This window comes from Eulemur rufifrons, chromosome 4 (assembly GCF_041146395.1).
Source record: "Eulemur rufifrons isolate Redbay chromosome 4, OSU_ERuf_1, whole genome shotgun sequence".
Lineage (NCBI taxonomy): Eukaryota > Metazoa > Chordata > Mammalia > Primates > Lemuridae > Eulemur > Eulemur rufifrons.
The window spans coordinates 24054421-24078761 of record NC_090986.1 but is presented as its reverse complement, the minus strand read 5'-3'; the positions used below and the strand labels follow the sequence as shown (position 1 = coordinate 24078761).

The window sequence follows — 24341 nt, the reverse complement described above, 5'->3', positions numbered from 1 at the left end:
TAAATAATTTGTTCAAGTAAATGGTGTCAAAGCTTGCAGCTGTCTAACGAGCAAATCTTAGGGCGGTGTTAAGAATGGATTTCTAGATGAGCTGAAAATAGAGGTAAAGTATGAATTGTCCTAATTGTGGGGTCTTTGCCACTGTCTTGGAGCTCGGGTGTGTGTTAAGGGGTGAGGAGATCTGCTTTGCTTTTACCTGATGGGAAACTGCCCACGAAACACAAAACAAATGACAACAACAACAAATGTAGCCTAACAGCTTAGTCGATTTTTCTTTAACTTGTGTTAGGACAAAAATAAGAAATTATAATTCAAGTTTTCCTGTGGTCTTCATTCCAGCCCTCTGTGCTGTGAACAATATGCTAAGTCCCAATAATAGGAGCCCTTCACAAACAAGCTCTCTAGAGACCTCCCAACTCCAGCGGGTCTGTTTAGGACGAGTGATAAGGAAACCATGTTCTGTAGCAGGAGTAGAAGGCCCCTTGACACCATGAATCTTTTTCTCATTAATGAAGTAAAATGAACATTTGTACTGGTGTAAAACCAACATCAGAAATGAAAAGCCATTCTTGTTCCTTACCTCGGGTCTGCAAAGGAATTCTCCATTTAGCATGTGAGCTAGGAAGTGATAAGGCAACATGAGGAGACTATGCCCTGCACTGCTTTGGCAGGAGGACCAAGAAGAAATGGTCCTATTTTTAAAGGGCTTTTCTACTTCTGATATGATTTGGGCCCAGTTCCTAAATCATCTTTGAATCAGAATAGCAATTCTTTTTCACCCACTTGGCTGGAGTGTTAAAGAATCTTTGGAAAATGTCAGTGAATGCCTTGAGCTCTGTGTAAATAGGAAAAGCGCCGTTATTTGTGAAAAGAGTATCAAAGAAGAGCTTAATGTTATTCAACTTTTGCTATATTGGGAAGCAAATGCATTTATTACAAAGTACAAAAAGGTGGAATTATTATGTAGAATAGAACATCCAGTGGCTGCAACATAGTAGGTATTTAAGGATCTGTTGAATGAATTAATGAATTGAAAAACATGAATAGGAGACCTCATTAAAAACAAATTAGAAAGTAGAGAACATATAACAAATAGCCATTTGTACCTACCATTGTAATTTAGTGTTTTACCACCAAAATAAAGCATTATTTAATATAGGAAGGCTTGAAATCAAAGATGGAAGATGGAAGAATCAGGAATAGCTGGGTCTCCTGCCCAAATCACAGCTAATCCACCAAACTCAATTTCTATTAGATCGGAAAGAATAAGGTCAAAACAGACTTAGGTAATGAGGGATTCTTGGCCAAATAGTGGATGTGCTGGGGGTAGGGGTGAGGCTGAAGTCTACTAGGTGGGCTGGGGTGGTGGAGTTAGAATCAAGGCCTGGGGACTGGTGGGGGGCACATTACCTTCCCCTAATTTTCTGTGATCTGTGCGGATTTCATTTCTGTTCAAGGTCATCTTTGACACTGACATCCTGAATTCAGTAACAGCTCAATCCTGGCCCAGCTAAAGAACTTAATCTCTTTCCCTCCTTTACCCCAATCTACCACCTGCACAAGGTGTTTGTTTGTATAGCAGACCTTATTGATGGCTTGGCAGAACTTACCTGATGTAATCACACAGAAATCAGTTTATTACTATATAAAACTGGTCATCTCTGTTCTCCAAATCTCTCAACTGCTCTGTCACCAGAGATTTCTTGCTGGCCAGTATTTCCCCACATGCTTTCACCTTTCTCTTTCTCACAGCCTTTGTTTCCCTTCTACTTCTCCTGCCTCCAAATGGAAGTTAGCTCCTTCTAGAAAGTTTTTGAGTCCTTGCTTTAAGCGGGCCCTAGCTCTTCCACTCTAAGCACAGAGCTTCTTCCAGATAAAAACACACACTGATGTAAATATGCTACTGAGCAAACCAGCTCTCCTGAAAGGAATTCTGAACTTGACTCTTAAAATAACCTTTCAACTTTTCTTCCCTCCTCACTAGTAATAAAATCTTTGTTGTAATCCAATGCTAACATGACTCCCCCTAACTAAGAATTATGAAGACAGTGGTGATCTACACAGAAGGGCAGTCGGCCTGCCATCAGTTGTTAGCTTGCCAACAGTTACTTTCTATTCTTCCAGCTTTGGGATACTTGTTACTTCAACTCTTAAGTGTTACACTGCTCATTACAAAGTTGTCCACCAGTTATAGTGTCTTTTCCCCTTCCTGATATGAGGAATTTTCTTTGTATTTAAAAGTGAACACACACACACACACACACACACCCCTTAGGCATTGGTGTTGGACAATGGGGACATATCTTTGATACCTAATTTAGGGTTTGCTGGAAAGTTCCATGTTTTCACTGACTCTTGATGATTTGAAACTGTAGGAATCTGGTATAGGGTTATCAGCTTCTTATCATTAGAGTCTCCGAGGACCAGAGACTCAGGTGATGGCAGGGCCCGCTTCCTTCTGATGCTCTGATCACAGCCCCTGTGAGGTCAGCTCTGCCTGCTCTCTAATCATATTTCTGGGCTGGCAGAGCAACTATATTTAAAGCCCTTGCTTCAGAGATAGTTGGGTATCAAGATCAATTTTGCAATTTACCTTCAGAAAGATAGTAGCAGAGTGCAGGTTTACTAACCGAACAGCTACCTTAGGATCTGAGAAAAAGGAATAAAAGCAAAAATTGGAAGGAAGATATTAAAAACAGAAAAAAGAGTCTGGTATAAACTCTACATCCAACTGTAGGAGAATCTGTCCCACAAAATGCAGTTTGGACTGAATGGAATGGTGTCAAAAGGCAGCAACATGCGACACCCCTTCTTGAGAAGGACGTGCTCTGTGCAGGCACCCATCACTGATATTGTCACTGTCACTGCACGACAAGGGGTGAGACCCCTGGACCACAGTCTCTTCACTGCTGTGCCGTGTCCACTCCTGCCTCTGCTCTGTTGGGGCCCAACAAGGATCTGCTACTCAAGGAATAAATGCTTTATTTCCTTCTCTATCGCCCCCAAAAGCCTTGACTCTCCACCATGAAAAATGAGGTTAGTGCGCACTTAGTTCCCTCAGCAACCCCCTCCATTCACTCTACCCCCGGGGTCTGTTGGCCTGACATTCTGTCTGTGAGGCTTTTGAACACTGACATCTGGCCTTCCATGCAGCATAGACTTCTGGACTTGTTCTCTAGGATGATTCTAAAAATGAAAAATTAAAAAGCCAATAAACAACATGCATAATGTGCCCATGTAAATGTTCACAAGTGGTGCGACTGGACTGACAAAAAATGGAACGTTCATTGGTTCCCCTAACCCATGCCAGGGTCAGATGGATTCTACTTTCTTCTGCTTCATCTAGTCCTTAAAATAATGCCACGTTTTAGTTTGCTTCATATCTGGTTGTAACTTTCTCTTTCAGCCTTTTGTTTTTCTTGGAGTTACTAATCGTATTTCTTTTACCTTATGGAGAGAAGAATTGTATGCCTCTTTCATTATTAATTTCCTAGCATATTCAATCTATGATTTTTGGTGTTTGTTGAAAGGCAAACAATTTCTTCTCACATGTATTTTCTTAAAGCTGTCTGAGTTGTCATCCATATAAATCCTCTCCTTGCAGACTGTGTTAATTTCAGCGTCTCAGAGCCCTACCCTTTATTTCATGGATTCCTTCTTACTTATGCTGGGATGTTTTTGAAAATATAATTTTCTTTTTCCACAGAGCATATAGAAGAAGCAAATTTTCTGAGCACATTAATATTTTTCATTTTACTTGTACACAATTGATAATATGGCTAGGCATACAACTCAACATTTACATTCATTTTTCCTTGAAAATTTAAAGCCACTGATCCATTATTTCAAGACTTCAGAGTTCTGATGAGAAGATTATTGGCAATTTGATTTTTTTCCATGTGGCTAATCTCTTTTCAGGTTCCTCCTCTCTGGAAGCTTTTGGAACTTCTCTTTATCTTTGGGGTTCTAAAATTTTATTTCAACTCCTTAAGGTCCACAGGATTTTTCAACTTAAACACGCTTTTTGTCAGACTTAGGAAATACTCTGTTTTTACTTTTATTATTTCTTCTCTTTTGTTTTTTTCTCTTTAGTCTCCACGGGGAATTTTTTTCTAGATGGGTATTGGACCTGCAGAATCCATCTCTTTGTCTCTTAAATTAATTTCTCATCTTTTACATGTCTCCCTCCCCCATTTATCTCATCTTTTTTTTTTTCAGGCTCATCATATATGTGAAGGTAAATTAATTTGTAAGCATTCCTTTCTTGTTCTTTTTCCTATTCTCCTGTTTTTGTTTAATCTATGCAATAATGTCTTGGGACAGTCATAATAGTATTTTAAAAGCTGTCTTCTGTTTCCTAAATTCCCTGTTTCTTCCAGGCAGTTATTCTGTTTATTCATTTTTTCCTTCAAATATTTAGTAATCCTTGATGGTCCATTCATATTTATAGATCAAGACTAGGTTCATTAATGTGAGTAGCTAATACGGGTCTCCTCTGCCATATATTCATCTGTTACTCCAATAAATATATCCTTTGTATTGGTTTCCAATGGCTGCCGTAACAAAAGTACCACAAACTGTGTAGCCTAAATAGCCAAGATTTATTTTCTCACAGTTCTGGAATCTGGAAGTCCAAGGTCAAGGTTTCAGCAAGGTTGGTTCCTTCTGAGGGTTGTGAGGGAGTGTCTGTTCCAGACCACTCCCCTAGCTCTGGTAGCCTTGGGTGTTCCTCGCCTCCTAACCGGTGTTCTCTCCCTGTTTCCACATTGTCGTCATCCCTGCAGACGTACCTGTCTCTGTGTCTAAATTTCCTCTTTATAAAAGCACCCATCATATTGGATTAGGGCCTACCCTAATGACCCCATCTTAACTTGATTATCTGCAAATATTCTATTTCCAAATAAGGTCACATTCATAGGTACACGAGGTTAAGACATCTTTTTTTGGCAGGGTTGTGGGGTGCACAACTCACCCCATAACACCTCTCAGTGGGATATCAATGATGAGGCTTGTACGGATTAGCAAAGACCAGCACCTAGGCTGGTCCATTCTTAATTGAGAAAGCCTAGTCCTCTGAAGCCCCACGCCTAACCCCACCTCATTACAGTAGGTCATTTAATCATTTAATTTCTCCAGAGAGCAGCTCGTTGGTTTTCACCTGGTCAAATGCTATTGTGACCGGATGCATTTGGAAGGGGGAGGATGGTACAGGAGGAGACCACTTAATTTCTTTATAACACCAACCTTTCCATTCTGCTTAGAGGTCGGAAGTTGCTCCTCTTTATAATCTTAAGTTACATAAGTTTTTTTTAAGGTCAAAATTTATTTTAAAGAAATATGCTTACACTTGACTAGATGTGCTTTGTCCAAAAACAAAATGCCCTGTGAGCTGTTAAGCATCAGGGTGTTTATGCATGTTGTCTGCCTGCCCCTCTCCTCCAAGGGTCAGTCCTGGCCGCCCTTCTGGAGGGGCAGGACTCTGAGTCGGGACTGAGCAGAGGGTCCTTGTCTGTACACGTAAGCCCTGGACTAAACCTAACCCCCATGTTGTGGCTGGTGTGCTCTGACAGGGGAGGCCCCATTAGAAGGTCACCATTTGATGGTGCTTGAATGAGAGAAATACTCCAGATCAGATGCTGGAAGGCACAAAAGTGACTTATAAAGTGATTAAGAGGAAGGATTTAGATGGAAGTCCAGACCAGACTAGACTTGTTCCTCGAATCCTAGAAGGCACCTTTGACATTCTAAAGAGAAATGGTTGAGACAAATTAAGAAGGGCTATTGCTATTTATTTCAACTGGGAATTAAACTTGGGGAACCACTAACTCTAAGAAGCACTGGCTCAAAATCCAGGGAGTTGACATCAAGGTTTAGTTCATGTTGTATTGGGGCATGTGCCAAGCTAGGCAGGATTTCATGAGAGAAAACTTTGCCTTTCCAGAACACATCTCTTGGGCGCCAGAGTCAGAGGCAGAACCCTGGCCTTCCTGAGCCAGGGATTTGCTCTACGATGATGTTTCCTAATTTCAAAAATCAAACGAACGTTGGAACATGACATGTGAAGACCCTGATCAGGAAGGACAATTGTACGGCCCCAGCAGATGCCCCATCCCCCTTACCCCTATGCGAGGGGCTGGGTTCTAGGAGACCAAGCTGTCCAGAAGGAGACGGATCTCATCCCTGAAATGCCACAGACGTGCTCCTGCCCTGTGGGAGAAAACTGTTACCCATCCTTGCCTCTCTTTGGGACTATTTTACCATTAGATTAGAGAAAAGGCAATCATCAAAAAGCCATTTCATATCAAAGCACAGAGAGGCATTCTGAGTTTGTGCAAAGGCAATTTTGGTGTTTTAACCACTCTGATAGAATGTTTGGGGGGCACCTTTGGTTCCTGCATTTTCCCTGTGGTAGGGAAGACAGTCAGGATTCTCTCTCTTCTGCTGGGGCTGCATTTCCAGTCTGTCCTTATTTGCTGAACCCTCCTATATCTGCCTAAGTGTGGCACTAGATTCTGCCCTATCTACTGGCTTGAACAGAAAATTAAAACACCCTCTTGCATTCCGCGTGGTGTCTTTTGTGGTGCAAGCTATAAACACCCTCAGCACCATCAGGCTCTCAGCAGGTGCTGAATACCTCTAGAACTAATGGCTGCTGCAACTTCCCACTGCCCCAGGAAAGGGTCATTGCCTTTCAGCTGCTGCGTCACCCTCCATGGCTGTTTGGGGGATGCACGACACGGCAGAAGGAGGCGGACAGCCTTTAAAATCCACTGGAGGTCAATGTATTCCATTATATACACAGTGCTTCAAATTCAGTTTTAACCTTTGATGAAATTTGCAGTGTTGGGATTTTTTATGCTAGAGCAGACACAGGAAATCACAGGTGCAACTAATTTCGGCTTTGACTTACAATCACTGAGGGCCCCTTGAATTTTTATATGAAATTCTCTCTTTAACTTGAGTGTAAAGTGTCAGAAGTCTGTAGCTTGTCTCTGTAACGTACATTAATAGGTAATATTGATTTGTGGAAATTATTATAATTACTAGAAAAACAGCTCTCAGCACTTACCTAGTGTTTGGGAAGATTCGAGAGCCCCCTTGTGGCTATAATCTTCCTAAACTGAAAATCAATGAAAAGCTTTTAGCTGGCTTTTCATTGTTTTTTGCTGATGGGTTTCCCCCCAACCACCCACCTTTCTTTTCTTTTGGTTATATCTATTTGCTTGCTTTATGCGTTGAATTTTTTAAAATTTAGATTAGCATCAACATAATACAAACCATTTCCACAGAGAATGCAGAGATGGTAGCAGGTACCCAATTTTAAAAGAATAGTTGACTTTTTTCTGATTATCACCAAGAGAAATAATCAGTGCAGAGGGGCATGTTTAGGGAAGTTCACCAAGGAAGAGAATTACAGTTGCATTATTCTGTTTCTTAAGGGATGCCGCCCTCTGTTTTTAAACACGTATTGATTACACAAATGAAAAAGCTACCTCTAGCTGCCCCAAGCTACATTTACTTTGAGAATCTTTAAGATTATTTACTCAGATTTACATGTAGTAGCAAAAAGTGGGAAAATAAGTGTCCTCGTTTGGCTGTTTTAAAAATCTCTAAGAAATGAATGTTGAAAGCTGTTACCTCTCTGATGCTTCAATCATGCCTGAAGAAAAATATTTGCAATTTAAGGTCACTGTGCTTCACACTTGAATTGATGAAGGGAGCACCCAAGGCAAAGTTTAGACAGAACAAATTGATTTTTTCTGAGAGATTTAAATTATTCTGCATATATTTTTCTAAATTTCTGCCATTGCTTTATTAATTAGGCAGAATTGCAGCAGTGCTTTGGAGCCCACTGCAGCTGAAAGATCCCATTCAAGGGCCCAATGTGGTCAGCTGGGCTCCTGGAAGGAACTCTTGCTAATTATCATGAATAAGTGGATTTTGGAGAGAACCCGATTAGGGTTCTGCATTATTTCCAGCATAATTTGGTTTCCTCTAGATGAATTTGTGGAGTGACAACTGGCATCTAGTCACAAATGAATTGCTAGCCCTGCCTGTTGTTCCTAGCATGGAAAAAAACATTACAGATGGGAGCTGAAGAAGAAAAAGAGAAGAAAAAATGAGAGGGGAAACCCCTGATGCTTGGGCCTAGATAGAACATGTGAAGTTGAAAGTTGATGTCTGTTCCACGTTGCCTTCAATGCACAGGTGCAATTAGCACAAACATCGGTTTCACCACCTAGTTGCGAGTAAGGAAGGAGATGGGTGCTCAGGTAATGCTGGCCAAGGTGGGATGCTAAGCAACAATCCCTTTGCTGTTCAGGAACTGCAGAAAATTTCAAACTCTAACACCATCCTTCTTGGTCTTATTTTGATATAATGCTTTTGCAAGATCCTTTAAGAATATGCATAAAAGGCTACAAAGGTTGTATGAAAAGGACTCAGGATCCATCTTCAATAAGCTCCCATTGGCCACGAACTAGGTAATTTGAACATCAGTAAAGATAATGACTGCAGTGTTTTGAAACTTATTAAAAAGTATTTAGAGTCACGAGCTTATAATGCTATTTAACAAAAACAAACAGCAACAAGAATCTCCTTTGGAGGACTCTAGGAAAGCAACCCATTACTTTGAAAACCAGTAAATAAAACGAGTCAAACATTCCTCTTCCATTCCTATATGAACAATACCTCAGAGTACTAAATAGCTGATAAGGGAAAGTTTCTCTTTGCAGAAGCACGCAGTTAATAAATGAAAAACGAAATGATGGAATTAGAATATCACTATTTTGCAAGCCCGTAATGAATGATCATCCGTGGTTACTGGCATCACGAAGAGAGACCACCAGACATTGTGTGCCTCCAGACTGAAGTCCACCACACTGCCTACTTAAAAATAAGAGTTTATTGTTTCACAATGATTCTTCTACAATTTGGAAGAATACCAGAAATATTCTGGCCTTTCTGGCTCATTCTCAGGGGGTCCTCTTTCTCAGTCAGTTTCAAAGAGAAAATGAGCTAATATACATATCAGTGAAACCTCCAAACTTGTAGAATAAAGTGCTAATTTCACCTTTTCTTTCTAACTCTTAACTATATTAGAGCAAAATGAGACCGTGTAGGGCAGCCAACAGATGACTTGGCTCCTTGAGGTCAGGCTGCCTTGTGTGATTGCACAACGGTCCCTGGCATAGTGCTTAGCATGAAGTTCATAATCAACACATACGTTTACATAAATAAGCTAAACAAGTACAGGAGCTGAAGAAGAAAAGAGATGTCTCAGCTCTGCTACTCCTTACTTGTTGACCTTCAGAAAATCCTTTTATATCTCTGGGCATTCGTTTTCTCATCTGCAAATTGGAATGAGAATCCCTCCTTTGCTGCCTCTGACACAATCTTGTAGTGAGGATAAAATGAAATAATGGGTGAGGAAAGTATTTTGAAAACTTAAAAAAAAATGTTATCCAAATAAAAAAGCACTATAGGCTGTTTTTAACATTCATTAACACAGCTTGTTTAATATTTAAAATTTCACTATATGTGGATGGTTTCTGAGGCTCTGGTAATCATGGAGAGAGGGAGAATGGTGAAGTGTGGAGCATCTCACGTATGTCGAGGATCTGCTGTGTACCAGCTACCGCTGGGTCCCTTATGCTCGTTATCTTACTCAGTAATTCCCACACCCTATGGAATAAGCATTTATACATTGGCCGTTTAGATGGGGATACTAAGGCTCCCAGAGGTCATATATATAAGCTAACCAAGTCACACCAGAAGTGAGGTGGGTCTGAAGTTGGAACTGCCATCTTTCTGACTTCAAATCCATTTTCTTTTCACTGTATTTTGAAAGGAGTTTTCAGCATGCTTGAAATTGTACACTCATGCTTTGTCCAAATGAGTAGAGTTCAATACTTTCCTTGAATCTTTTCTTCCTGAATGAAGGCTTTGGAACAGCCAACGTCGGGATCCAGGAACCTTCTTTGAACACTTTTCTGAGTCTTTAGAGCATTGTATTAAAAACAAGATCTACTTGAAAGCCAGAAGGAGAACCATGGCGTTGCACAGGCTTTGGCTTTATCTGAATTCTCTGGCACAGCTATTTCCTACATTTATTGTTCTGAGATTGCTATAGCCTTTGGCTTCTAGATTCCTTGGGAGTGTTCAAAACTAATGCAATTGCAGCCGTTCGCCCTTGTCTCTAATACCCTTTCCTCACATGTAAATTTGTTATGCAGTTTTGTGGGTGTGCTGTGCTCAGAAAAATTGTTCTACAGCTTCTTGAAGCTATAAATATCCAGAGCATCTTCTGGACTCATGTGCTCCTGGGCTAAGACTGGACTGAGCCCTGGCCCTGCAATGCACTGTCCCGCTCTCATCCCCTGCTGCCTCCCGCGGGTAAACACAAACCCCTCACCCTGAGATGCTCATTTTGCCTCTGGAGCTTTGAGTTCAACAAAGCCTGGGCTACTGCACCATTAAGTCACAAACTGCATCTCCAAGACAGCCTGACTTTTACAAGAAGATGGAGGAAACTGTCAAAACTGTCATCACGTTGTGCAATTACAGCCACCATCTAAAAGCCTATGTAACTCAAAGGGTTGTTTTGATGACCACATCAGTTAATACAAGCACAGCACTTAGAATGGGACATAGTATGTACTCAACAAATGTTGGCTATTATTATTATTAGTTATTGATATCAATTTTTCTTTCACATGGAACTTTTCCTAGTTAGCTTTGTTCTTAGTCATCATCTAGGAGATGACCTCTGAGGCACTCTTTGTTTGAGAGTTGGAAAGAAGTAGAATCAGGTTAGGATCGCTTAGGTATTTTGTTTAATATGCTAAATGATTGCCCAGTTCTGATAGCAGAATGTAGGAAAATCCAAAAACAGATGATTCTAGACAGAATTGATTTTTTTTTTTTTTTTTACATTCTTGGATGGTTTACCAAAATCTGAGACAATGCTGTCAAAGACAGATCTAAATATTGGAACACATGCCTTGCTCTTAAATATCCTGATTTACTTCTTTTCCTGTCCGAATTGGCCAGCACTAAACAATTACAATGGAGACACCCCAGCGTTTCTACCTTGTGTGATCCTCACACTCCCTAAAAGCAGCGCCTGAGAAATTAGCTGGGAAGAGAGCATGGCTGAACACGGAGAGCCTGATAACACAATCTGAGTGTACTATCTGGTGTTCTGCTTTGCCCGGCTGGGATTAGAGCCACGAGTGAGACTGAATTGGGCCTTATCTCACTCCAGGGCGGCTCCAGGCATCAGGTGGATACCCGCATGCATAAACCACAGCTTCGCAGAACGCCTTGAGACGTCCTCGTGCCCAAATCCCAGTGATGCAGCGCAGAGCAGGGCGCCTCTGAACCAAATAATCACGGAAGTGCCTGAATAATGCATGAGAGCAGGACCCTCTCTGGCACATTTGAAACTGTACTGGGAGGAACTGTACTCAGCAAGATAGCAAAAACAAGCCCCTGGAACATGCATTCCCTGAAATTTATTCTTGCGGCAGCCACTTGGGGAAAAGTGAAAGCAAATGTGACAACCACCCGAAAATCGTGGCATTTTAGTGAGTCTGATGCTCATAGGCTTCCTGTCACTATAAGGCAGGGACGTGACAAGATTTAAAATTTCATCTTATTGATAAATACTATCTCTTCCTTTAGGAAATAGGGGGTCGACTGATCAGCACTGAGAAATGACCTGTATCCTCTAGAAGCTTCTTATTTCATGCTTTTGTTTGGTTGGTTCAGTATCATGTGTGGCTTCCCATAATTAAAGTTAGCTGACACTGAGACGTTGCAGGCAGACTTCATCCCAAGAGGCTGTTTCTTCGAGGACTGGCACCAAATATAATGGGGTGAGGGGCCTCCATCTTTCTGATCCAGATGTTGGCTTTAACATGGCTGCAGCCCTGATGAGTGGGATTTGATTCCACAAATGTTTAGTGTCTAATTTGATATTCCAGCTGTTCATTAAATGAAAAATAAACACATCTCTTTGGAAAATGTTTCCCCACCATCATGTCACAAACCCCAACCCGGCTGTCCTGCAATGTCCCTCTCAGGCCTGTGTTCCCTGCAGGGCACCCTCCTGGTCCAGTTAGGGGGAGCAGAGACTGTCACACGGCCCTCCCTTGGCTTCTAAGTGGCTTCCATGTCCCCTGCGCCCAAAAATGTCAGGCCTCGTGGAGTGGCCACGTCCTCTCCTACTCTGATTGTGGTCGAATACATTGGCAGTAACTATATTTAGGCATTTTGACAATGAAATCAGAGCGATTCTCTTGACTCAGGAGTTTTCTGTGTAAATATCCATGGCTTAGGATGTTCATCAGATTCTTGTTTGTAATAACCTCCCCAAAATAGAATGTGCCTCCTTGTCCAAAACTGGAAGATTGCTCACATAAACTATGGCACATCCATAATTGAAATATTATGCTCTTATGGAATAACATGCTCTTATGGAAGAATATTAAATAAAATGGGAACATATTTTTAAGTTAAAAACACAGTTTAAAAAATAACATACATGATGATCTCGGATCTGTTTATATATATTTATATATATATATTTCACTGTGGTTATACCTGAGTGAAGTGATTATAAGTAATTTTTACTTTCTTCATTTTTACTGTTCTGCATTTCCCACATTTCTCATAATGACAAGGTACTGCATTTCTAACTGGAGGAAAGACAGTCAATAATTAAAAAAAAAAAAAAAAAAGACCAGCTAAATCCAAATTATTCTCCTTTGTTTAAAGTTATCAGGTGCACAAGTAAGGAGAGAGCTGCGGCGATTTCTCCTCCTGTAGGAATCCTCTCTCTCTGTCTTACCAATGGGAAAGAGTCAAGATCTCTGGGTAGTAGGTGAAATAAAAATGCCTTGCCCACAGGGGTCTGGCTGCTTCCTAAGTCACGCTGAGGGAGGGGGTCACGGCAGCTTGGTGTGACACAATGCATGGCCTCTGTGTGAGGTAAGAGAACAACAGGCAAGTGTCTCCCCTTTCTCCTCACAATACTGGACATCCTTGGAACCAATTTCCCTGACACACACCACTCTCGGCGTCCTCAATTTCTTTGTTATGCTACTTAGCACTCATAGTCTCCAGTTTCCCATTTCTTTAGGACATCATTCTTAAATTCCTTAATTTATTTCTAAGGCTTGAATAAAAGGTCTTTTCATCGCTGTGTCAAAGGGCAGTCTGACTGCGAAGCTCTTGCTGCTGCAATCCCCCACGCCATCAGATACAGTATAATGCAGACAATACTCTATTGAGATAACGACGAGCGTGCGGCACTAAAGAGAGTCAAGAAATTAATTCCATTCTGAACGTTTGGAGAATGACTCCACCACACAGCACAGCAGGGAAGAAGCAGCTAAGTTTCACTTTTTAAAAATGCATGCATCAGTTTAGGTTTAGGATGTACTGGTCTTAAACCTATGCATCCTCTATGGTGAGGACCCACACTCTCCTTCAGATGCCCCAAGTCTACGCCTTACGATAGCTCACGAAGTTCTTCGTGAGACACTGAGCTTTAGCAAAACTTGGTTATATAGGGCAAACTCATTTCAAAGTCTTCAGGGCAAGAGGAATTAGGAGAAATTTATTCTTTCCCGTGCATTTCACAAGATCACAGACTCCCTGAAAGAGTGGCTTATAAATGTTATATATTTATTCATTCCACAAACATGGAACAACTGAACATCCATGATGTATAAGGTCATGTATTTAATGCTGTGGGGAATCACATGTGAGTGAGGCAAGGTTCCCTCTCTCATTGCATAAAGGCTGTTCATGTGGTAAGACATTTTACTGGCCACCAGAATGAAAATAAAGTATGAGGAGAACTCAGGTTTCAGGGCAGGGGGAGAAATCTCTTCCCCTGAGGATGTCAGAGGAGGCTGGAAGGAGGAGTTCCTACTCGATCTGGTTTTTATGAATGCATTAAACTGTGAAGTATGGAGCTATTAATTTTGTTGCTTCATTTTATGAGAATTAAGCTGGTGGTGGAAGGAATATATTTATTAAACTTCTGTGAACCTAGCATTTTTGTAAATTCTTTCATTATGTGTTCTCATTGGGTAGGCAAGTCATAGCCTTATAAAAGTGACTATTTTCTTCATCACCACTGGCAAAGTGATTCTGGTGGCTCACACTCCTCATTCCACCATTTGATGAGGATACTAGTCCTGCATCTTATTGACCACAGTATTGCAAGGGGAGGATGCAATAGAAGGAAATAGACAGGTGGAAAAAGTAGTGTAGAGAAAGCTCACAGTCAGGGACAAGGAGGAAGCAATGACAGATGGGTGTAAGCTATTTCTTGAATCGGTCCCTGATTCTGTCTCATCAACACAACCAGTTCTGGGTTTTTCCCTTGCTGGTCTCTTACTATGGCTGCTGAATCACTCTTAGTCTCTTCCTACTGTGGTACATCTTTAATACTCAGGCTGAATGAATCTTTCTAAATCAACACTGCCTATTTTAGCAACTCACAGTTGCATTTAGAGCCAGTGACAACATGGTCTCCACATCCTGTTCCAGTTTATACCCTCCTTTCCATTCATTCACTTATTAAACAAATGTTTGGTGAAATATACAAGGTGAGCTTCCTGGTCTAGTCAGGCTTCTCCACTCTCCACTCTCGTGCATTCTTACCGGAACAGAGAGCTCCCTTAACTATTCTCTGTCCCCTCCTTACCTCTGTAACTTCCTAATTAATGTCTTTTTCTACCCTAGCACACCTGTGCCAACAATACTTGAGGGCATTTTATTCTTTTTTTTTTTTTTTCTTATGTTCTCCGTAAAGCAGTTCCTTACACATAGCAAACCCTCAGCAAGCATGTATTAATTAAATGATTTGCTAATTAAAGAAGGGAACAAATTCTACAATAAACTGCTCAGTGAAACATAGGTTCTTGAAACAGTAGGGAAGAAACCCAGTAAGTTTAATCTTAAAAATAAATAAATAAACCTCATTGCAACTAATTGCCTGTTATCGGAAATATTCCACTTTTTGCCCTAAGTCTGTGTTGACTGTCTCTCTCTACGTATCATCAGCCATCAAATGACAGGTGCCTTAGAAGATTATATATTTTTTTCTCTTTGCATACATTTTAGACATTAAAAAACAGATTAGTTTTAAGAGAGAAAAGAAAGGCATATTTATCAAAGGCAATTATCAGCCTTAGTTATAAAATACACTTAAGAAATAAGTGATAATTTTCTTTTACATAACAATCATTTATTGGACATCTGCTGTGAGCAGGACTTTGCAGGAGGTGCTTTGGGACACAAGGCCTAAGGTACAGTTATCAAGAAGGTACGTAGGGGGTGGATGTGGCCAGGGCTTTCACCTGCAAGTTAGAAGTATGGTAAGTGAAGCGGTAAGCCCTCTAAGCTGGAAAGTCAGGGAAGATGGACGTGAGCCTTGCCCTGGGCCAGGAAGCATGAGCAGCACACCAGTGGGCGCAGGAAATGGAAAGGCCTCCAGAGTGAGAGAAGGCAGGAGTGCCCTTGTGTTGTATTTAGAAATTTTTAATATGACTACAGCAGAGCAAGATACTAAAAGTGGTTCTAAACCAGCCATGGAAAAATGTGTGTTCCTTTTAAACAAATGGAACTTTACTAAGCCTTGATGGCCCATGTGGTAATTATCAGTTAAAGTGATTATTGGACTAACCCACGCACCTTGTTCCTTCATTTTTCTGAATACACAAGTATTTGCCGTCATCACACTGTGGCCATAAGAATGACAATCCTAAAGTGCAGCAAGTGCTTCACACACATTTTTAAGTGGATTCACCCAAGCTCTTGATGACGTAGGTGGTAAATGGAAAATCTGTTTCCAAGCTGAACAAAGTCATCTGTCTTTGGGATTGTTCTGGTCCAGGGAGATGGGAAGAACATTTCCCTACTTAGTAGCTCTCATTTCTTTCATGTTACCAAAACAGCTGGTTGCCCAAGATCTTCCTGAGGGCATTGTTATTAAATGTTGAGTCCCCAGTGCCTAGGGCCCCAGTGCTTGCTAAATAGATGGGCTCAATTAAAGTTTGGAGAATTAATAAATGAATGAATGGATAGGTGAAAAGGGGGATAATAGTTTAGTTCTTCATTTTCTCTATATCTGGGGAGAGTTTAGGTTAACTATAAGGACAAATATATGAACAAGTGATGCTCTGTCTAGGCTTAGAAGATTGAGTTAAAAGGAACAGAAGGTCCTCTGTCTTGGCCACAGTAGCCCTTGGGTGCTGCTAGTCCTTCCTCTCTATTCTTTGTTTTAGCCATTTAAAAATGATTTTCCCCCTCTATTGTGCTGTTGAACAAATAAGACCTAAAAAATAAAGTTGCAGATTTCAGTAATACTGAATCCTTTGAGTCCCCTCATTAGAGACTGGATTGGGAGTTACAGGAGCAGAAGATGATGAGTTTTCATTGTTTTGTGGTTGGGAGAAGATTCGTGAAACTGAAGCAAAACTTGTTAATGATGATGGTTGGTATGAAAAAATGCTCAACATCATTAGTCATTAGAGAAATGCAAATCATCTCACCCCAGTTAAAATGGCTTTTATCAAAAAGACAGGCAATAACGAATGCCAGCAAGGATATGGATACAGAGGTGCCCTCTTACACTGTTGGTAAGAATGTAAATTAGGGAAACCACTATGGAGAACAGTACGGAGGTTCTTCAAAAAACTAAAAATAGAGCTATCATATGACCCAGCAATCCCACTGCTGGGTATATATCCAAAGGAGGGAAATCAGTATATAGAAAATATATCTGCACCCCCAAGTTTACTGTAGCACTATCACAATAGCCAAGATATAGAATCAAACTAAGTGCCCATCAATGGATGAATGAATAAAGAAATGGTGGTTCATATAATGATAGACTATTATATAGCCACAAAAAAGAATGAAATCCTACCATTGCAACAACATGAATGGGACTGGAGAACCACATGTTAAGTGAGAGAAAAGAAAGGCATATTTATCAAAGTCAAGCACAGAAAGATAAATCTCACACATTCTTACTCGTATGTGGGAGCTAAATATTAAAAACAGTAGATCTCATAGACATAAAGAGTAAAATGATGGTTACAGGGTGGGTGAGAAGGGTGGCAGGGACAGGAGGGATAAAATGGAGATGGTAAATGGGTGCAAAAATATAGTTGGACATCATTTCTCCAAACATCATTTTTGTAGTTTTCTGCCTGAAAGTAGAGACGCAAACGAAAGCAGAGGGAAGAAAACAGAGAATGAGAAAAATGATTTAATTAATCACATTTTCAATTGATTTTTCTTCAATAGTTGGGTGTTCTTCAATCCTATTGGTTTATTTTTACTATTTTTCTAACTTTCTATTTTGGCTGCTTTGCAGGACTTAAACAAACAAAACATACATAAGAATATGTCTGACCAATGCAATTCCCGAATGCTTTTAGCCACTTGGGTCCCTAACCATAAGGTGGGATGACTTTGTACTTCATCATCATAAATGTTCCACTAGTACATTTCTATGTTTTGATGTCAGTGTTAGTTTCAAGTGGGCCCCTTTACCCAGTAGAACTTGAAGACATTTGGGACTTAATTTTGCTCATGTAAATATCACCCTCAATGTAGCTAGCCATTGTTTAATGTAATGCTAAACTGAATAAAGTTCAATTTGAAATCAGGACCATTTTAAACTTAAACCAGTTTCAGTCAGCTTTGAGATTATGTAGATTTCCAGTGGAATGGAGATACCAGAAGCTTTATGGCCAATTTTCCAAAGTGAGGCAAAAGCCTCTCCTTCATATTCCAGCAGTTTCCAGTTAAATCTTTATGTCACCAACGTTTGTAATTCACAGCCCCCAAATCGTCCAACCCTATGATTATTTTAAAAATCTGGATCATGTCAAATCTGAGACACATAATTGAGATTGAGACTTACCAGTTAATTGCCATAGGCTTTTTTTTGTTTGTTCGTTTAAAGCCTTTTGTGTCTTTTATTTTGTCCAATTAACAGGGGAATTAGAAATTTTCCATTTGTGGTCTTATTTGACCCAATTCAAAGATCTTTCTGATTTAAATTCTTAAATCATTTGGCATCCTTCACCCACTAAATCATACTATCATTATTATATTTATATACTTATTATGCAATTGTTTTGTGAAACAAAGTCAGTCTCTGCTGGTAGAATTGAAATGTGAATAAATCCCAGCATAGGACTACAGCAGGGTTAATAATGACATGTCATATCATATTCAACAATAGTAACATCCACTCTGAGAAAAACTTTATCGTCAATATTTCCTTATGGAGCCCAGAAGCAGTGTCAGTCATTTTCTGCTTTCCCGACTGACCTTTTGGGAAATTTTCTTCCACTGATGGAATTGTCATTCCATCACAGTGGAAGACAACAGAGTCGTGTAAGATGGTGATTGTCAAAAGCAAGAGCTCGGGCTCATCTGTCCTTGGCAACGGTTTCAATAAATTCTTCCTCCTGATTGAAAGGGAAGTGAGTATTACATAAGATTTTAAAGTTTCTTTAGTATATTTTCAAAACTGTCTGGTTATCTAGTGGTAAGGCTAGAGGGTCAAAATAACAGAATATAGAAAATGCATAGTTTTAAATATTACCATTCATCAATTCCTTTTAAAAAGCAGAATCAAAAATATTGCACCCATAATTTCCTTGTTTTTTTTCTTTGCTTTTACGAGGTTTGTATTTTTGCTACACAGATTAGCTTGGCCAAGTTGAACAAGCACTAGGTTGAATTATTCCTATAAAATATGAGATTTTTCTCTTTATAACATAGTGATCATTTTTTTAAGTAAGTCAAACCTGATTAAATCCAAGTTCTGTAATTTACTACCAGTGTGACCTTGAGTAGCTTATCTCATCTCTCCAAATCCTAGCTTATTCAACACTAAGTGAAAAAAAGAAATTGTAACGTACACTCACCTCACAGGATTTTGAAATGGGCTATACCCTTAGCACCAAGCCTGGCATCTAGTAAGTTTGCAACATCAAGGGTCTTAGGCACTAGGCTATACGAAAGCACTTGGCATCCAAGCGTTTCAGTAAGTTTATCTAAGTAAAAATTGTATTGTCACAATTTTTTAAAAAACTTAAAAACTTTTGCCCCCAAATATTTAAAAAAGTATTTTCCCTATATGGGATAGTCAGTGATTAGTTAGACTTGAAAGATGAAGTATCTCCTTTAAATCTAATATAAGCCTTCAACAATTTATTCTTTCCTGGTATATTTCTCAAGCTCCTCTACAGGCTAGGTTCTCTTCCTCGGGAATCAAGAAAGTGTTCTTTTCCATTGATTTAGCCTCTGTTGTGCTTCTTTTTGTCTCCGTTGACACTTAGTTCTCACACACACTCAAAATGTGACATAATTTTCTTTCCCCTCTTCTTTCCTCATCATTCCTTTTAAAGCAACAATAAAATTTCCTTACCAAAGCCATTTGGGGAGTGGGGTGGCAAAGCAGCTCTCTTCAACTTAGATCTCGTCGTGATGTGACAGCCTCAACCTCTTTTTTTTTTATTTTAGCCTATTATGGGAGTACAAAAGTTTAGGTTATATATATTGCCCATGTCCCGCCCATCCCCCCGAGTCAGAGCTTCAAGCGTGCCCATTCCCCAGACAGTGCGCATCGCACTCATCATGTAGGTATACCCCCATCTCCTCCCCCCACCCTCCACCTCTGTCCGATACCCAGTTGGTGGCACCTAAATGTGCACTTAGGTGATGATCAGGGAAACCAATTTGCTGGTGAGTACATGTGGTGCTTATTTTTCCACAAGAATCTATTTAGAACTCAGGAAAATCAGTAAGAAAAAATCAAACAACCAAAAAGTGGGCAAAGGACATGAATAGAAATTTTTCAAAAGAATGGCTAACAGACATATGAAAAAATACTCAACATCCCTAATCATCAGGGAAATGCAAATCAAAACCACAATGAGATATCACTTAACTCCAGTGAGAATGGCCTTTATCAAAAAGTCCCAAAACAATACATGTTGGCGTGGATGCAGAGACAGGAACACTCATACACTGCTGGTGGGACTGCAAACTAATGCAACCCCTGTGGAAAGCAATATGGAGATACCTTAAACAGATTCAAGTAGACCTACCATTCGATCCAGCAATCCCATTATTGGGCATCTACCCAAAAGAACAAATGTCATTCTATAAAAAGGACACCTGCACCCGAATGTTTATAGCAGCACAATTCAATCTTTAACTAAGAAGTGAAGATGAGTAGTGTGAGAATAAAGGGGCCAGATAGATTTTCCATCCCCTACAACTTTCTTTTTTCAGTTCTTTATGCAAGTTTACAACATCCTTCAATTTAAATTTGCAGAAGGTCCCCGACTTAGGAGGGTTCAACATATGATCTTTCAATTTTATGATGGTGGAAAAGCGATCCACATTCAGTAGAAACCGTACGGATGCAACCATTCTGTTTCTCACTTTCAGTAGAGCATTCAGTAAATTATACAAGACATTAAACACTCTATTATACAATAGGCTTTGTGTTAGATGATTTTGCCCAATTCTAGGCTAATGTAAGTGTTCTGAGCACGTTTAAGGTAGGCGAGGCTAAGCTATGAAGTTTGGTTCTGTGGCAAGTGGACCTCCAGTCTCTGCCCAAACACTCCTGGTGACAGGGTTGGTGTGGGAAGCCCATTCCATTGGTAGGCTGCTCAAATTCTAAGAAGAATTTTCCTTATTTTGAACCAATATTTACTTTCCTCCGGTTCCTCCTGTTATTCTGCCTATCTCTCAACATCTCCAGCTTTCCTTCTACCTCTTTATGCTTCTCTTGCCCTTTTAAACCAGAGGTTTCCTGATCTCTGTAGTCATTTGGAAGATAACAACTTAAAAATATATTTCTTTTCAATATTCCATTAGATGTCATGAGATAAGAATGAGATAAGATCTATTATTCTAATACCCAGAGCACCTGACAATTAATAGGCACTCAGTAAATATAAGTTAAAATTTAGTTCTGGAAATACCCATGTGGTGCTCAGGAAAGGAAAAGAGTTTTGTAATCAAATAGACCTAGAGTCGATTTCAGGTCAAGTATTAAGTTCTCTAGGACTCTAGGATCTTGGGCTCTATTTTTCATTCTTCTGATCCTCTGTGTCCTCGGATTTTGTAAAAACAAACAAACAAAAAAGGAAATAATGATAAAACCCACTTGGCAAAGCTGTGTTAAGGACTATCTGTGCTAGCATCCACAGAGCATGTAGCACAGTTCCTAGCATATAGCAGGTGCTCAGTTAAGCTTAGTCTCCAAACCCAACCCATCTTTCCCCAGCCCCACCCATGTCATAATCCAGAATAGCAGTATAATGAGATAAGATTAAGGAAAATTGGGTTTCAGTCTTGTCAATTCTAATTTCATGACTTGGATAAATCACTTAACCTCTTTGCACATTTCCCTGTCAAATAGTATCCCATCTACTACATAGGTTTATTGTAAGGATCAAATAAAATAGCAGATGAGTAATAAATTTTAAAATCATGGTGTTTTCCCTAAATGTAAAATGTTGTTACTGCCAGTAGTAATTTATCAGTGAATAATTGTTGCATGAATGAATAATCTACTCCTCCTACCCCAACTTTCCCCTCACTGCATCAGGGAGGAAAAGGCCAACAGACTTAGTATTGAAAACCAGTCCATACATCACCGTGGAAAAACATGCACCTGACAGGCACAAATCCAGGCAAACAATCCCACATGAACATTTAGCAGAAGAGCCCATTGACTCAATGCTGATACAAAACTACAGAAGTTCAGAATCCACCTGTTAGAGTTTTCGACTACTGACACTGTTCTTCTAATTTCTTGCAGGAATTTCTATTACATCACAATGTTGCGGGATCCAGTGTCGCGTTACCTGAGTGAGTGGAAACACGTCCAGAGAGGGGCCACATGGAAAACCTCTCTCCATATGTGTGACGGAAGAAGCCCCACCCCCGATGAGCTGCCCACCTGCTACCCTGGGGACGACTGGTCTGGAGTCAGCTTGCGGGAGTTCATGGATTGCAGCTACAACTTGGCTAACAACCGCCAGGTACGCATGCTGGCCGACCTCAGCCTGGTGGGCTGCTACAACTTGACTTTCATGAACGAGAGTGAAAGAAACACCATCCTGTTGCAGAGCGCAAAGAACAACCTGAAGAACATGGCCTTCTTCGGGCTCACCGAGTTCCAGAGGAAGACACAGTTTCTCTTTGAGAGGACATTCAACCTCAAGTTCATCTCCCCCTTCACGCAGTTCAACATCACGCGGGCTTCCAACGTGGAGATCAACGAGGGGGCCCGCCAACGCATCGAGGAGCTAAACTTCCTGGACGTGCAGCTTTACGAGTATGCAAAAGATCTCTTCCAGCAGCGCTACCACCACACCAAGCAGCTAGAGCACCAGAGGGACCGCCAAAAGAGGCGGGAGGAGCGGAGGCTGCAGCGGGAGCACAGGGGCCACCGGTGGCCGAAACAGGATGGGGCCACAGAGGGGACTGTCACTGAGGACTACAACAGCCAGGTGGTGAGATGGTGACCCCCTGCCCTCTCCTCTCTCTCTCGGGAAGGGGAGGATGAGCGGGCACGCTGACCTTCTGTTGCGTTACCTTGGAGCACTTGGGCCATTCTGAGGACATCTGGCTGTATGTGCTTGATTTGGACACTTGCTTCCTCTTTGTCTGCATTTTTATCCAGCTGGAGATTATCCGTCTTGTTCTTTTGTTTTTCTTGACATTTTTCAATCAGTGATATTAAATAGGGTAGGAATACATCCAATACAGACCACTTTGGAAGGTCAAGGAGAGAAGCATCAAAAAGGAAACATTCCCTGTGATCTCTGCACCAGCAGAAGTGATAGTTTGGGTAACTGGGACCCACAGAAGCACACATGAAAACCCAAATTACAGCTTGGATGTTCTGCTGAGACTGGTCCATGACCTACTGTCTCCGTCCCGTCATGAGAATATTTAAAGAGAGAGAAAGGGAAGAACATTTCAGCCCTTAGATGAGGTTTTATGGCAACCCTTATTGGCCATCGGCTCTCATCTTTGAACTCTATTTGATTGTGATTTAAAACAAAAGTAATGTGTTTTGTTGTTGCTGTTGTTTTTAAACAAAATGACCCTACTATTGACCATTGCTAGAGACCCACATCCTAAGCCATGCTACCCCCGACCCCCAATCTTTTAGGGAACAGGGAGTGGATAAAGGACAGGGGAGGTTGTGGCTCCTGAGAAACGAACATTGGTGGGGGCATTTAGGGCAAAACTTGCTGATTTGCTCATGCCTAAGGAAATCACACTTTACGGATTTTTATTTTCAATGTGAGTAATGACTGAAAATTAAGAGAGAGAAAAATTATCAGGAGGGTCAATATATGTCTAACATTTCCAAACTGGCTACAGAACTTGAGTTTTTAAAGGAATATTCCAGAGTTTAACATCTTTAGAGCAGTCTTCTTCTCTGATATGGTTCTGCCAGGCTTGAAATTCTGCTACCACAGAGGAAAAGGTGTTTAAAAAGAACTGGACCTAAAGAATAGGAGCTTAGCTAGCGTGTATACAAAATATATTCGAGGTCATTAAATGCATAATAACTCTGCTGTAGGCCAGGAGACGTGGAACACTGTTAATGGGACAGTTATCCCAGGAGTTGAGACAGACTCTACCTCCCAACATGTTGAATATCTCCAGCCTGATAGCTTTTTGTCTTTCTACATGATCTTTATGTGTTGTCAGACTGTGGCTGCTGCCAACAAATCAGGCTAGGGTGTTTAAAACTGGACCAAAAAAATGTGCTACATTGCCAAGTGCCCCTTAGTGTCACCCCTTCCCAATCACAACTACGATCATAAGAAAGTAATTGAATAATAAGGAAGAAATATGGAAGGGGGACGAGAAAGCCTTTGCCGAGCATTTGTTAGGCGGATCAGAGCAGGTGGAAAGTTTCACAACAGATTGATCTGATCAATCCCTTCAAGGAGCTGAAGGCAAAATGAGTGAAACTCCTCAATCAGATTGAAAAGCCTATTTCATTGATATCCCACATGTTTGATGTTTAAGCCAGCTTTACATATAAGCCACTTCTCAGCCTCCGGAATACTCTCTCTGGGATTGAGTCAGTCAACCCACAAGCGTTCAAGGATTGTCGACCTGCACGGTGGGGGGTGCGGGGAGGAGAAGTATCTCCATCAAACAGAGCTCTGGAGGGACTTCCCTCACTGCCCTTGGCTCATCTGTGCTGCAAGGGAAGACATTATTGGGTGGCTCCCTTGTGCCAGGAACCA

At 40.7% G+C, this 24341-nt stretch overlaps 1 protein-coding gene across 1 annotated transcript in view; it reads left to right on the top strand.

The window, feature by feature from the left end:
* The window catches only part of HS6ST3 (heparan sulfate 6-O-sulfotransferase 3), a 676566-nt gene extending 653974 nt beyond the window's left edge, over positions 1-22592 (top strand). Inside the window, exon 2 of the mRNA XM_069467086.1 lies at positions 21884-22592. Within this exon, the coding sequence (XP_069323187.1) occupies positions 21884-22592 (709 nt within the window). The remainder of the gene's footprint in view (positions 1-21883) is intronic.
* The last annotated feature ends 1749 nt before the right edge of the window (positions 22593-24341 follow it).